The 15764-nt window shown below is 34.9% G+C and overlaps 1 protein-coding gene across 1 annotated transcript; it reads right to left on the bottom strand.

The window, feature by feature from the left end:
• Nucleotides 1-5057: 5057 nt before the first annotated feature.
• Nucleotides 5058-6563, bottom strand: LOC124888998 (cytochrome P450 94A1-like). The gene has a single exon (XM_047400283.1). The coding sequence runs from the start codon at nt 6561-6563 to the stop codon at nt 5058-5060; it is 1506 nt and encodes a 501-aa protein (XP_047256239.1).
• Nucleotides 6564-15764: the final 9201 nt, after the last annotated feature.

Here is a 15764-nt window from a genome sequence, read left to right as displayed (position 1 = left end):
TAGACAATTCCATTCTCTACATATATTTCGACAAAGGGAGATTCATATTCTCCATCTCTATTACTTCTTATCATTTTTATCTTTTTATCTAATTGATTTTCAACTTTATTTTTATATTGGCTAAACGCATCTATTGTTTCATCCCTACTATTTAGCAAATAGACATAACAATATCTAGTGCAATCGTGGATAAAAGTTATGAAATACTTTTTCCCTACCACGTGATGGTGTTGACTTCATATCACAAATGTCAGTGTGTACTAAGTCTAAAGGATTGGAATTCCTTTCAACGGACTTATAAGGATGCTTTGCATACTTTGATTTCACACACGTTTGATACTTTGATTTATTGCACTCAAAGTTGGGCAAAACTTCTAAGTTAATCAGTTTTCGTAACGTTTTGTAATTAACATGGCCTAAATATCCATGCCATAAATCATAAAACCCAAGCAAATAAGAAGAATTTGAACTTTTATTTATTTCAACATTCATTACATTCATCTTATAAAGGCCCTCGGTGAGATAGCCTTTTTCTACATACTTTTCTCCTTTGCTAATCATAATTTTTCTAGAAACGGTTACACATTTGAATCAGTTCTTATCTAGAAGTGAAACAGAAATTAAATTCCTACGTAACTCCGAAACATACAAGACATTGTTAAGTGTCAAGACCTTTCCTGAAGTCATTTTCAAGCATATTTTTCCTGTTCCTTCTACCTTAGCAGTAGCGGAGTTAGCCATGTAGATCATTTCTTCTACTTGAGCCAGAGCGAATGACGAAAACAACTCTTTGTTTGCACATACACGACGGGTGGCACCAAAATCCATCCACCATTCACGAGAATTCCCCACCAAGTTGCATTCTGAGAACATAGCACACAGATCATCGCATTCTTTGTTGGATTCAATCATATTTGCTTAATCCTCTTTCTTGTCTTTCTTTGGGGCACGACAATCCATGAACTTGTGGCCAATCTTGCCACAATTGAAGCATTTTCTCTTGAATTTCTTCTTGGGTTGATTTCTTCCTTGTTCAACTTTCTTCCTTTTCTTAGAATTGTTTTGGTCATCTTCCACAATATGTGCTCCATTAATTGCAAAATTTCCTTTTGACCTTTTTTCGGCAGCTTTATTATCCTCTTCAATACGTAGTCAGACAATAAGATCTTCGATATTCATCTCCTTGCGTTTATGCTTCAAGTAGTTTTTGAAGTCTTTCCACATTAGTGGTAGCTTCTCAATTATCGCTGCTACTTGGAAAACATCATTCACAATCAAACCTACAAAACAGTTTATGTGAGTACTAGGAACATTTTCAATTTGTTCAACTAAGGTATTTCTCAAAGATATACCTTCTGCTAAGAGATCATGGATGATTACTTGCAATTCCTGAACTTGAGAGACAATCGATTTGCTATTTATCATTTTAAAGTCCAGAAACCTTGCAACAAAGAATTTCTTAATTCCCACATCCTCTGTCTTATATTTTCATTCTAGTGCCCCCGACAATTCCTTCAATATCTTAGTTCCACTGTAAACATTATAGAGGTCTTCTTGAAGACCTCTCAAGATATAATTCCTACAAAAAAAATCTAAGTGCTTCCAAGCCTCTACAATCATGAAATGCTCTTTGTCCGAGGTTTCCTCGGGCACCTCAGGAGCATCCTCACTAGTGAACCTTTGAAGGCATAAAGTGGTGAGGTAAAAGAACATCTTTTTCTGTCATCGCTTAAAGTCAATGCCCGTAAATTTTTTGGGCTTCTCCACAGGTGCCATTGGTTGTGGAGAATTTGCTCGACTTGTTGAGGCAATACTAGTTGCCCCCACAATCATAGCTACATCTTGCATTTGACTTTCGTTAGTCATTTTTCCTGTCACCACAAGACAATAAAATTTAGTATTTTCATAATACTATTTATAAAGTTAAGCAACTTTAAACTTTTTTTCTTATTTCTAGTTAACAATGAAGTTTTTATGACTTTCAATCGTCAACCGAATGATCTTTAACTTATGATGAAGATTTTATGTCTTCGAATCACTAGTTAAGTTCAAACGGAGCAGAAAGCTTAAAACTTTAATCTCCAAAAACAAGCAATACAGATTCTGCAAGGTTTATTCCTTAAGATTGTTATTTTATGGTGTATTTTCGGGTACAAGATTCTGTATTTAGGCACAACGACTTCAACATTAGTTCAAGTTTAAAACAAGAACACTATGAAGTACAAAAATACTCTCAACACAAGATCAAAGTGATCTTTCTAAGAAGTGTGTTTTATTTTTTTAGAAATTAAGATGAAACAGAAATATAAAGCCAAGTCTCCCGACTTCACGGAGTGTCCTTAAGGAATAACTCCCCTCACTGTACCCGAGGTTTTGGAATCTTCCTCCCAGGATAAAATGACTTTCAATCAAACTATAGTGGTACCTCAAATAATTGGATTCGTCGAACTCACTCAACAATTTGATTGATCACAAAGAATGTTTTGAAGACAAGAAGAGTTTTTATATCAGAAATTTTTTCATTCATAAACCTGTGGATAAATGCAGGTTTATATAGCCATCAAGTGCCCCTTCCCAAAGGTGGTAATGGTTCATCTGAAAAGGTGTATCCTTTGGAAGAGTCATGTCTGTTCATTCGAAATATTGTGTTTTTTTCTGAACAGACACAACAATCTGAATAGTTACTCCTTTTCCAAAACAATATATCTTTTCCTCAAATGTTGTGTCCCTCCATTTTCCATTCACACCTTTTTCATACATATTGAACCCAACACTTCCGAGTCATTCTGGCTCAGGATAATTTCTCTCCACATTATGATTCAATTGTTGTATCAAGGATGAAAAATGATTGTCCAGTAAGAATCATAGACCGTCATTAAGAATAGTCAATTAACATTGGATAGTTTCCAGTTTACTTCTGTGCTATTTGTAGAATAGTTATGGTACTATTCCACACAAGTCTACAACTATAATGACTTTTAGCAGCAACAAATATACACTTTAACAAAGAATGTTAAAGTTTTTACCGCCATTAGTTAATTATTGTTAGATCTAATGTTGCTATAAATATTAGGGGCATTTACAAAGAATGTTAAAATGTAATTGTCACTAATAATTACCTCTAAAAAATAAATTCACTGGATTAATCCATCGCCTTTAACTAATTGCTGCTAAATATCTTTTTTGGTGCAGTGTTTTTCCTTTAACAAGAAACTAATTTGAAAGGGATCGAAGATATGTACTGCAATTTCTTCTCTTTCGGTATTTGAGTTCTAAGTATTTCCATTTCTCAATATTGGTATGGTTAATAAACCCCTTGTATTATTTAAAATGGTTCAGTTTTATCATCTATTATATTTTAGGCTAAAAAATATTCTCTTCACTATATTTTTGGTTCAAAAATATTCTCCAACTAGCAAAATAGCTCAAAATAATCCTTCTTGCTAATAGTTGCTCCAAAATAAGTAAAAGGGGTTTGTTTTACACTTTTAATTTCAGTATCTCTTTCTGAAACTTAGCATGACCAATTTAATAGGGTAACTGATACCTCGCACCAGCGCTTGTATCGGATAACTTTGCTCACCAATAGCCTTTGACATATGGAAAGACATCACTAAATCTTCTTGCCTCCACTAAGATTTGAACATAAACCTTATGCACTTAGAAGCATCATAATTAAGATAAGTGTGTAATTTTGATAATAATTTGACTTTAAACTTATTATTGTGCTGATATAGACACACAATATTTTGACCATACAAGTCTCAAATGTCTTTCTTTCTTTTTTCCTCCCTTTAATTTTCTCTCCGTGCAAATAGTTGTCGTATATCAAGTGGTAATTGAACTCTCGTAGTACGGTTCACTCGAGTCCCCCTCCGGCCAAGCCCCGATGTCTATCGCGGCTAATGTTATAACATAGGACCAGCACCATTACTCCCCTCCCCAAATCAATGCATTTCCAACCCCTAATTTTGACAAACAAAACAACTCTAGACTAATAATTCTCTTAGCCCCTCCCCATTTTCTCTTCAAATTTAGCCATCATGGCTAACTTAGCCTCCTCCGTCCCTTGAGACCAACAAAGGGTTGGCCTGCTTTGAAAGAGAACGGCTAATCGGACGAAAATTATCCTTTAGGAGAATTCTAGCCCCAATCAAGTGTCCCAATAACAACTTTTGAATGATCCAAAAAGAGTTATTTTTTTCATTGTACATGTTCTAGCCTAACTTACAAAGAAGTAAGCTTTGTTGTATCTATAGGACATTAAAACTAACATAGAGTAGCCTTTCAACTCATTTGATTTGGAGGTCTTAAAGAATTTAGCTTTGTTACCGTGATAGACTTTCTAGTAGTGCCTACCTAATAAATAATATCATCAATATTGACTCCACAGACTATTACTCCCCCCGGTTTCAAATTCTTAGTTTGTTTAAAAAAGAAGCCAAAAATGAATACTAACTCTTTTCCCCTTCAACAACTCTTTCATTTCAACTTTCTCATGACATGTTTAGAACCACAAGATTAAAGGATATTTTGGTACATTTGACATATCTTTAATTTAAGACCACAAGATTTAAAAGACTTCTTTATTTTCTAAATCTTCATGCCAAGTCAAAATACACCGAACAAATTAAAACGTAGGGAGTAAAATTTATTAGCATTAAATTTCCAGCAGATATTCAAATTAATCACTTTTCTAAATGAATGCAGGTCGTTGATGCAGCGCATTGGAGAATCCGAAAATTCAGCAAACATTCAAGGAGATAATGAAGTAGCAGACAAGTTAGCGAAGGAAAGAATGAAACGAGCATATTTTGAATCTCTTAGAAGGACTATTTGCTTTTTAATATTTCCCATCTATTTTAAACCAAAAAAAAAAAAAGAAAAAGAAAAAAACTTCTTGTGGTTTCAGTAACATTTTGACATGGAGCAAAAACACACCTAATCACCAGGCAAATTAGCGTTATGGATAAAACATGGAGAAAAGCACATAATACATGAAGAAGAAATATAATGCAAAGTGCTCTTAGTGATTCTAACTTATAGTAGTAACAAAGTTACAAATTTTGGCAACGTTGCAGAATTTGCACTGGAAAGCCATTTCTCATCATGGATGTCATGCACGAACCATAAACCGGACTATAACCTTCCACGGCTGGTTCAATCTGAAATCGCCTTAGCACAATTGTTGCCACTAATTTCATTTGCATGAAAGCAATTTCTTTTCCGATACAAGTCCTTGGCCCTGCTTGAAACATGGGATATGTAAAAGGGTCCTTTGGAATAAACCTCCAATTCCCTGTTCTATCATCTCTTTCAAGCCGCCTCTCGGGTTCAAAATCCGCCCAACTTTCACCCCACAGTTTTGGTGATCGTCCCATAGCAAAAATGTTGTATAAAACACGCGTTCCCTTCTTCACCTTGGTTCCATCAGGCCAAATATCGTCTTTCATTGCTTGCTTCGATTCTTGAGGGACTGGTGGGTAAAGTCTCATGCTTTCACAAATAGAAGCATGCATATATACCATTTCCTTCAAATTATTACAATCCTCTTTCTGAAGAATTTCTCTTACGATCTCCTTTTCCACTTGAGGATTACTCGAGACTAACCAAAAATACCATACTAAAGCTGAACACAAAGTGTCTTCCGCACCCAAGATGAGATTAATAGCCTCATCAATGTAAAAATTTTCATCAAACACAGACTTATTTTTGTGATCATCACTCTTTGCTAGCATCCGGTCAAAGAAAGCGCTTGGAACACCAACAGAATTGTTTGTCAAAAGTGCTTCTTTCTTTTCTATGATTCTGCTTCTGATAAATTTACGGAGTTCATGAACTGCTAGACTGAGTTTCTTTTCGGATCCAATATTAAAAAATTTCTTCACTTTCCAAAAAATTGGAGGGCTAATACACCTCCCCATGGACATTTTGATCGCGGTCCTATAAGCATCTGCCAACGGAGTGCTATTTTGTTTCAATGATGGTAACAAGTAGTGAGGATCATAACCAAATGCTACTTGACATACCATGTCAAATGTGAACCGGCCAAAGATTTCTTGAAGGTCCAACACAAAAGCATTTGCATGAGCTGATGAGAATAGAGGAAGAAGACGAGTAGAAAGCTCCTTCATGGTGATTGATTCCACTAGTTGAAGGAACGTGTCTGTTCTAAACTCATGGCTCATGAGTTGTCTCTGTGACTTCCATTCCGTGCCATCAACAAGAAAGATGCCACATCCCAACAGATCAATCAAACCGCGTCTTAGGATGGAATCCTTTTGGTACACATTGAAGCGAGTCTTGAGAATATGCTTGACATTCGAAGGGTTTGAAGTCAAAATACAACTCTGACCAAAGAGGCCGGTTAAGGTGATGGTTGATGATGATGATTTCGCCAGCAGGTCAGTCGTCCATTGGATGATGTGGTGCCAGTTCTTAACCAATGAGAGTGTACAACCCAAGAGTGGATATGATTTTGGAGAATTATAGTCATAATAATAGATAAAGAATAGTACTATTAGAACCAACAAAAAGATCATTACCAAAAGGGAAAGCACCATCTCAATCATCATCATGATTTTCTACTTCAATAACAGAAGTAAGATTTGTTTTAGTTTTGTTAAATCCCTATATGTCTATATATAGAGGAATCTTAAAAATTTGCTATACTTGTTTCCTTTACTTAATTAGGTACATAAATTTAGTCTTAAAATTAGCTCATGAGGGGAGGATTGTGCATCCAAATACTATTCAGAAGACTACACGTCCCGTTTTCATCCAATGTGGGGCTCTTCAACAGTCCACCTCATGTCTAGGCTGGCATCTAGTGCGCGTGCAATTTAATCTGGGGGTCCATCTTTGCTGAACAATAATTGGAGAGTCCTGTACCATGTATAGAAATGGATTTTGGACCTAACTCAACTTCAAAATCTAGTTCACGAGGGGAATTAGCCAAGTCATATTAAAGAGACCACTCATTCCTTTTTCATTCGATGTGGGTTTCTTCAAACACCAACCTCACACCGGACATGTAGTGCATGGGCAGTTTAATTTGGAGGCCTATCATCGGTAAACAATAATTGGGATGACTGATGCTCTAATACTATGTAAAGAAATAGATTTTATGCCTAACTCAGTCCAAAAACTAGCTCATGAGGAAGAGAATTATTGCCCAAATAGACTAGAAGGAGACCACTATCCTTTTTTGATCCGATATGGGACTCTTCAACAAGTAATAATTAAGTACTATTTAATTTTTAACCACATGTGTTGAGTTTGAACGTAAAGCATATATCATCTTTGTTAGGGGGCAATTTTATCCTCGAAAAAATAATTTTCGACGCGAATCCAAATTTAATCAGGCTTCAATGGGGAAACCGGGCATGCGCAGGAAGCAAAAATGGAAAAAACAAAATCAGATCACTTATACGACCTCCATTTTAATTTGAATAATATTTACTTCTTTATTTTTTTAACTTTCTTTCAAAAAATGAAATATCTTTTAATGGAGGAATCTTAATAGCTCAGTTGGTTGGCTATCTGAACTCTCACCTTGGTAGTGAGGGAAGATTTTAAAGGAATTGCCACTTGGAATTGAATTTCGATATTCCAAGTCACCTTTATTTGAATCTCTAATTATTTTGACTACTTTAACTATAGTTCGTGAACTAGAATCAAGGTAAAAATTATGTTATCGATGGATAGATGTTAGGTACCCCAAATCTCGTGGTTCTAGCATGATCGATTTTATTGACATGTATTTGTTTTTATTGTAAAATATATATATATCAATAAAATAGGTTTTTGTTGTAAAATTAGTTTCGAGATATCACTTAGCCTAGCCTCATGCTAAACTACTCTCCTTATATATATATATATATTGACACCAATTTTTCGATTCACATAATTCCCTATCATTCAGCTCCTCTATCCCACATTCATCATCGTATACTTGAGAATGATCGACAGTCTGCCTCTCTTGATTTTTTTCTTTGTTTGATTTGTTTCTCCGATTTTTTCCTGATCTGATTTCTAGCACAATGCTTCAAGTTAGAGGCGACTTTTATTAAATTGAATGCAAGTCAATTTTTTCATTTGGAAACATCAACTAAGCTTTGAAAGAAAAAGCAATGAATTGTTTTTCTGTCAAAGTACGGTAGCCGCACTTTTCAACTTATTCAAGCAAGAATGTCGTTTTCTAGAGAATTTATAGGTCCACGTGTAACAAACATGTCCATAGACTTTTTATTATTCACAACAAACATATTCAGCTCAAGTGCCACTGAACATTGTATTGAAAAATGTTGCACCACACAGACTATTAGTTGCACTTCTTATTGTTTTTCCATTGAAAAACTCTGAACAGTTTATTATCTTTAGAATCATTCGATCTTTGTATGCTACATCTGTATCATTTTCACAAATCGAGAAGCTTTCAACTTGGATCGAGCACGTTAATGAATCAAAATAAATGTCTTTCTCACTCGTTTCCTTGGCCCCTATTTAACTATTTCCTCTTCATTTCAATGAGAAAAGCTAGTGAATTCCAGTGTCTCAATTTCAGCTGTTTATTATCCATACCAGTAACACATTAAACAGTAAGAAACGATTACTCGAAATGATAGAATTGTGTTTTATGCAAAACAGTTCTGCGTCTAATATACAAAATTTCAAATACCAAGCAACAACAAATGCAGCTGCCAGGAGTGTTCAACCAGAAACGCTCATAATGTAGAAGCAAGTTGCCTAAAATAGAGTTTGTCATCTTTTGGGCCAACTGGCCAAGCATAAAATACAAAGTAAGGCTATGTGCAAATTGCATGGTGCAATAGACCTGATAGTCAGGCCTACGCTGACCCAGTACATAAATGGAGCTTAGTTCTTTTACAGCAACGATATACCCATATCTTACCACTACCTTTGAGGTATAAAGGTTCTTTTCGATAGACCCTCGACTCAAGAAAAAGTACAAAGCAGTATAAAGAAAGAAATAACAAAAGTGAATATATACAATATATTGTTCTGATCAGCAAAATAATTTCTTGTTTGTAAACAAAACAATTATCATTAACAATTTCAGATCTCTACACAACTCAAAGTTGCATTCAACGAAATAAAATTCGAAACGACTGGTTTCAGCAAGCAAAAGAATTCTTTCACAAGTGGACAAACTTCAGAGCTTCTTGTCCATCTTTTTGGAATCCTACGACCAAAGATAATATTATTATTTCAGTCTATATACATTAGGAGATTGTGATATGAGAATTTTAATTGTTTTTCTCTTTAGTGGATAATTTCTTGAGTCATGACCTGTTCCACCACAATTAGGAACATGACAATGTCTTGGTTTCTTAGCAACTTCGATCCCTCCAGGTGCCCTTTTTACTTTCTTTTGTCTGCGATTGTTTCTACTTCCTTCGTAGCACATTCGTGACGATATTTTGTGGTTATTAATTCAACAGTCAAATCTCGGATTATAGAATGAAGACCTTGGAATTCATTGTCATTATTACTAGAATTTATCATATGACTGAACTTTAGAGCCAGTGAATTTTCTGGCCTCCATCTACCCGATAAATACTTCTCACGCAACATAAAATAGTTATGAGCAGTAAGGACTCGAATACAATATCTATATAAAAATTTTAAAAATTTAAACTCTCGGCAAGAATAGTGAACAACCTCTTCTAATCGCTCCCAATAGACAAAACGTCCCCCCATCTGTTTTGCGGTAATGACGAACAATATATGATCCATCACTATCTGAAATCAAACCATATTCAAGAGAGTACCATCTCATCTTGTAATAATTTAAAAGCAAAAGGTGTGAGAACTTTTGAAGCATGTCTTTCCATTGGCATGAATGTCTTAATATGAGGATTGTAATACTTTTGTTGCATCATTGCCTCTTCACCGGCATGATGTCTTATGCTAACCGAAGTCCCGTCCTGCTCAACAAATTCTTTTAAACTTGTTCTTGCATGTAAAAATCTTTTCAAATATGCGCTAATGGAAGGTAATACCCATGATGCACGATTTAAGTATAGCAACTTGATATGCCTATCTAATTCAAGATCGAATTTGGCAATCAATTCATTTCATTGGAGTTCAAATTCTTCAGTGCTGCTAAGATTATAAAGCCCGCGAAATTTAGATTTAAATTACAAATACTTTGAACCAAGGACAAAATAAAACAAAGTGGAGAACTTGGAAGTAATATACCATATGCAAAATTCATGTTTGGTGTGCGGCAGTTCATTCGCAATAGCTTCTATTAAGCCAAGATCTTAATCTGTTAATATAGTTTGTGGATGCTTTCCATTCATGAGCCATAAAAAACTCCGCATAATGAGTAATATTAGCTATAAAGTTAGAAGGGAATACTTGGCAAAAAAGGCACCTTCCAAAACTAATTTGCCAAATGCCCATTTAATTTCTTTTTTATTTATTTCTAGGTTAAGGGTGTAAAAAGTGGGAAAAAAGTGGAAAAAGTGGGGCCCACACGTGAGCCAAGGGACCAATTCATCATTTTTACAACTTTACAACTTTAATATAATACACCTAACACCCTCCACTTATTCCAATATAAAAAAAAAAACTCTCTCTCTCCTCTTCAATTCTCAACTCCCGCTTTTGAAACTCCTTCTCCCAAAATGCCATTTTCGTTTCATCTTCTTCTCCAGTTGCTAAGGGGTCGTTGTTGCTTCGCAAGGTTAGTTAAAATCAAGTTTCGATTATTTCTAAATCCATTTAAACAGTTTTCTTTGCTTATTGATTTGTAGTGATGTAGGAAATTTATTTTTTTTTCGAATTTGGTTCATTAAGTAGTTAAGAAATGAGAATTTTATAGGTAATGAATTTGATTTTGAACCAATGATTGAGGTTTTATGCGGCCTTTTTGACAGATTTTTTTGTCGGTCACGGTGTTGAATTTTAGAACTTCTGTTTAGGTGTTTTGGTTTAGTCGTAGTTTTTTTTAGCAACGATGTTTTGAATGGTGGGATAATTGCTATTTGAAGAGTTATTTTGGAATTTTGATCTGAACACTGACCTGTTTCTATCCGTAGACCCGCGGTCTATCCGTAGACCCGTGGTCTATGAAATGAGAATGCCCTAGATTGAAATCAATTTTCAAATGTATGAAATTCTTTTAAAACATGATTGCTGAAATAGTGAAAATTGAAATATTAATAGCTAATTAGTTTGATTAGGTGCACTAGTTTGATTTTTAGGTATTATTGTGTTTTGATACTGCATGTTGGATTTTGGTTCAATTATTGTATGTTTGTGTAGTGAACTGTTTAATGGTGGGGTGTTTCTTAATTTTTTATGGGGGTTTTCATTTGAGCGTTGAGTTATTTCTGTTGATAGACTTGTGGTCTATCAACTGAAAATGGGAGATTTATTCTGTAGGTGTAGATTATGTTGAAAATGGCTAAAAAACCATCCTTCCTAAATGCAAAGAAGGTACCGCTTATGATTCTGCTGGTAGCAGTAGAAAAAGAAAAGCTGAGGCAATTGAAAATATCGCAAAAAGGAAGAAAATTCAAGAGGCAGTCTCCGAATCAGATTCGGAGTTAAAGGAGATAAGCGACTACGTCGAGTCTAGTGAAGATGTTAACAAGCGCAGCGTCAGTGGTGACAGTGAAGAGAGCAAGGAAAGTGGGAGAAATAGTGATGATGGGTATAATGATCCCTTATCTGTGCCATATCTTTCAAGGTGCATTTTCGTAGAGCGGTATGACCTTCGAACGATAATTGATAAGGTGGGATCTTTCCCGACAAAGATATCGTTTAGATCAAGAATGACTGCTTATCGAGAATTTAAGCAAGTTCTTGTCGACTGGAAATTGAAGAAAAGATTCAAGCGGTCCTATTTTGGACATCTGAGAAACCTGCCAGAACATCTCAAGTTCAATGGATAGTTGGTCCATTATTTATTGTTATGAACGATAAGATGCGTCATGAGATGTGGTTCTGGGTTAACAACAAGCCTACCGGTTTTTTCTTGAAAGAGTTTTGTTTGATCACCGGGCTGAACTGCTCATTATACCCCAGTGAATAAAAATGAAGAAGGTGTTAGCAAAGGGGAACAATTTTTGTTTTAAGGTGACAAAAAATGAAAACATCACGATGGCCAACTTGTTACACATGATCAGAGGGAATAAGCTGAATGATGACCAGAAGTTTAAGTGTTGTCTACTGTGGTTCTTGCACACCATGTTGCTTGCACAAGATTCGACAAAGGTTGTCGACACAAAACTGATTCGAATGTTTGATTCTTTGAGTTTCTTCAAGAAGTATCCGTGAGGGAAAGAGACATTTCAACTGACCATGAACTATCTTAAAAAGAAAAGTAACCTGAAGAAGCAGAGAAAAGTATTTGATGAGAAGCAGAAGGCATCCTATACTTTATTCAGATTTTCCTGGATTCATGGTATCTACCATAAACCCTTTAGTGAGTTTATCATAGATTCTCATTTTATTTATACTCTGTCATAGACTTTGAGTTATTTTTTTCACTGTTGTACTGCTTACAGATTTGGATCTATGAGGCCTTCCCTCATCTTAGAGAATTTGTTGGAAAATCAATGGATGAGCCCTTTTCCATTCCCCGCATCATCAGATGGCATACTATAAAAAGTGACAAGATAATCGAAGGCGACCCATTCAAGTATAAAGGAAAAGTTACCGAGGTATGAACTTCTTTGATATTATGCAATAATACTACCGTTGTATCGAATGTTATGTAGTTGTTAATTGATATTTTGTAGAATGTGCACCCGTACATCATCCCTACTGTTCGTGAGACGAAGATGGATTACATGATTACGTTTGATCCATATACAGACGAGGTGAAGAATAATGTCCCTGATGGCTTGAAGAAAGAGTTAGAAAGAGTAACTGTCCTTACTTCAAATGAGGACAATGATTATTACGGGGATTTGGGTGGTAACCCCATTGGAGTACGCATTGGTGATGATGATTCTCTAAGCAACTCCAAAGATGTAGCAGGAACCTCATCCATCGGGGATCTTCATAAGCGTGTTTCTGCGCTCGAGGAAGCAGTGTTGGATATTGCCACCTATATCAGAGAAAAAAGAATGAAGAAAAAGAAAAAGAATGAGCGAAAACACGAGTGAGGTAATTTCATTCAATAATTGATGTTGTTAATGAATTTTCAGTTTTAAATATCAGTAACACTTTGTAATATGATGATACAGTGTATGTGGAACTTCGTGAATCGGAGAGGAATGAAGAAGGAGAAAAAAAAGAGCAAAATGGATGAGTTGGCCTCTATTGTGGCAGAAGAGGAAAAAAAAAAAGAAAAGAAGGATGAAGAAGAAGAAATGGAAGAAGATAAGAGCCAAGAAGAAGGTGGAAAAGTAGCAATTGCAGAAGAAGAAGAAGAAATGTCAACAGATGAACAAGAAGGGGAGAAAAAAAGAAAAAGTTGATGAAGAAGAAGATGACAAAGCTGACAAAGAAAAAGTTGAGAAAGAAGCGGCAGAAGAACGAAAAGAAGAAGCTGAGAAAGAAATAACTGCTGCAGGTGAAGAAAGAGAAGAAGCTGTAGAAGAAAAGGAAATTGAAGAAGCACCAGCTGCTGCAGATACTGAAAAAAAAAAGTGAGAATGAAGAAGCAGCTGCAGCTGTTGAGAAAAAAGGAGCTGAAGCTAATCAAAAAGATGTGGTCATGGATATTGTTGCTGAAATCAATAATAACACTTGTGTTGATAAGGAACATAGGGAAAAATATATTTGAATCATAAGTCGTTTAATGTGTTGTTGAATGTGAGTTGTTAGGGTATGACAATTTTTTTTATTTCACAAATATGAAGGTTGAAGGATCTGGTGCTAGGATATGACAATTATTCTTTTATTTTATGAAATTTGTTATGATTTTGTACTGAATCTGTTTCTATCAAACTGGTTTGTGGCATGAAATTTGAATATGCAGGGTGTGGTCATAGTTGGTACAATGTATACTTGATATCATAAAATGCATACTTAATCTTTCATATATCGTATGCATAGTCTATCATTACCCTACTGGTCGAATTTAAGTTGACATGTTGTTTAATCAACGATGATTCTATCAAAAATAGTATTAACATTATAGAAAAATAGAAGTGTTATTATTTATTCAATATCACTATATCCATGTTACACTTTTTCAAAGAATGAATACTAGCATTATAGCACATAACATCATTTTTAGAACAATCTTCCTTTCTTCGGCCAAAATCAATTTTTGTTTGAGTTGCTCCCTCTATATTTGGGTGTCATATAGCAATAGTTTAAAGTGATCCCTCTGTTCTTCGGCTTCTTTGAATAAAGTCATGTGAAAAGCTTTATTTTCTTCCCATTGTTGGAGCCTTTGTAGTAGATTAAATTTTTTCAAGCCATTAAAATTTGATGTCTCGAGTCCCGGACTCAACGTTGATGGACTGGTTGGAGGTTATAGCTCATCAAGCCATTTAAAAAATGAGCATGCGCCATTATCCTAGGAAAAAAAATAATAACTACATAACGATTAACTTAACCTAAAAAAAAACATACAACTTACCTTCGCAATTGCACAATTATAAAATTTGCAACCTGGATTTGAATCCGTGAGTGACGTCTTCAAGACAGCCGCATTCCCACAATGACAAATTAGAGTATTTTTAGAATTGGATGTTTGAGATGCTTACGACATTGTAGAATTTTTTAAAAACAAAACAAAGTGAATGAAATAAAATAATGAGGGGTGGACACCTTATATATGAAGTAAAAATAAAGTGTTAACACCGATGGCTTACAAAAGTAGCCATTTATTATCGTTGGAAAAGTAATTTTTCTTTTTAAAACTGGTGATGACACTTAATAGACTGTCGTAGATCATGACCTATGTCAGCCATCGATTAGTCTAGTCAACCATAGACTTGCACCTTTAGTAGTACATCAATTGATATCCTGATTTTGCGTAGACTACGGTAATCTATGTACACTTCTATAGACCATAACTTGGATGTAGTTAAAAAATGAATAAATAAATTAAAAATAATTCAAATAGATAATCACATGTTTTGTGACTGGTGGAAGAAAATGATTTAAATAGATAATCACATGATTTAAATAGATAATCTTGAACTGTTGGTGACACTTATAGACTCCCATCGATGTTGACCCATGTCAAATTCATGTAAAAAATTATACTTGTGCTTTGAGGGTCCATCGATTAGTCTGGTCTACCACAGACTTCAACCTTCAGTAGTGCATTGATTGATATCATGATTATGCATAGACCACGGTGATCTATGTACACTGCTATAGACCATCACTTGGATGTAGTTAAAAAATGAATAAATAAATTAAAAATAAATATAGTGTGGATTTCTACACATGTAAAGGAATGTAAACAAGTCACATAATCATATTAGAGCTTAAACAAATTAGGGGGGTGAATTAAGGAGTGTGTGGATGTGTAGTGGTTGAATGTTCAATATCCTAAGAGTAATGTTTGTCAAAGCACAAGTATGTTTTGAGGGTATGTATTGTATTTGATGACTACACATTCCACATACTCCTTCCATTACCACCCCTAAATCAAAAGAGTGTGTGGAATTGATAGTGGTAGAACAATCATCATCCTCAATTCATACTTGTGTTTTGACAAATATTACTCTTAGGATATTGAACATTCAACCACTACCCATCTAGACTCTCCTTAATTCATCCCCCTAATTTGTTTAAACTCTAATATGATTATGTGACTT

The sequence above is a fragment of the Capsicum annuum genome, chromosome 11 (assembly GCF_002878395.1).
Source record: "Capsicum annuum cultivar UCD-10X-F1 chromosome 11, UCD10Xv1.1, whole genome shotgun sequence".
Taxonomy (NCBI): Eukaryota; Viridiplantae; Streptophyta; class Magnoliopsida; order Solanales; family Solanaceae; genus Capsicum; species Capsicum annuum.
Note: the sequence above shows the minus strand (reverse complement) of the source record. Positions and strands in the feature narration are given on the sequence as shown.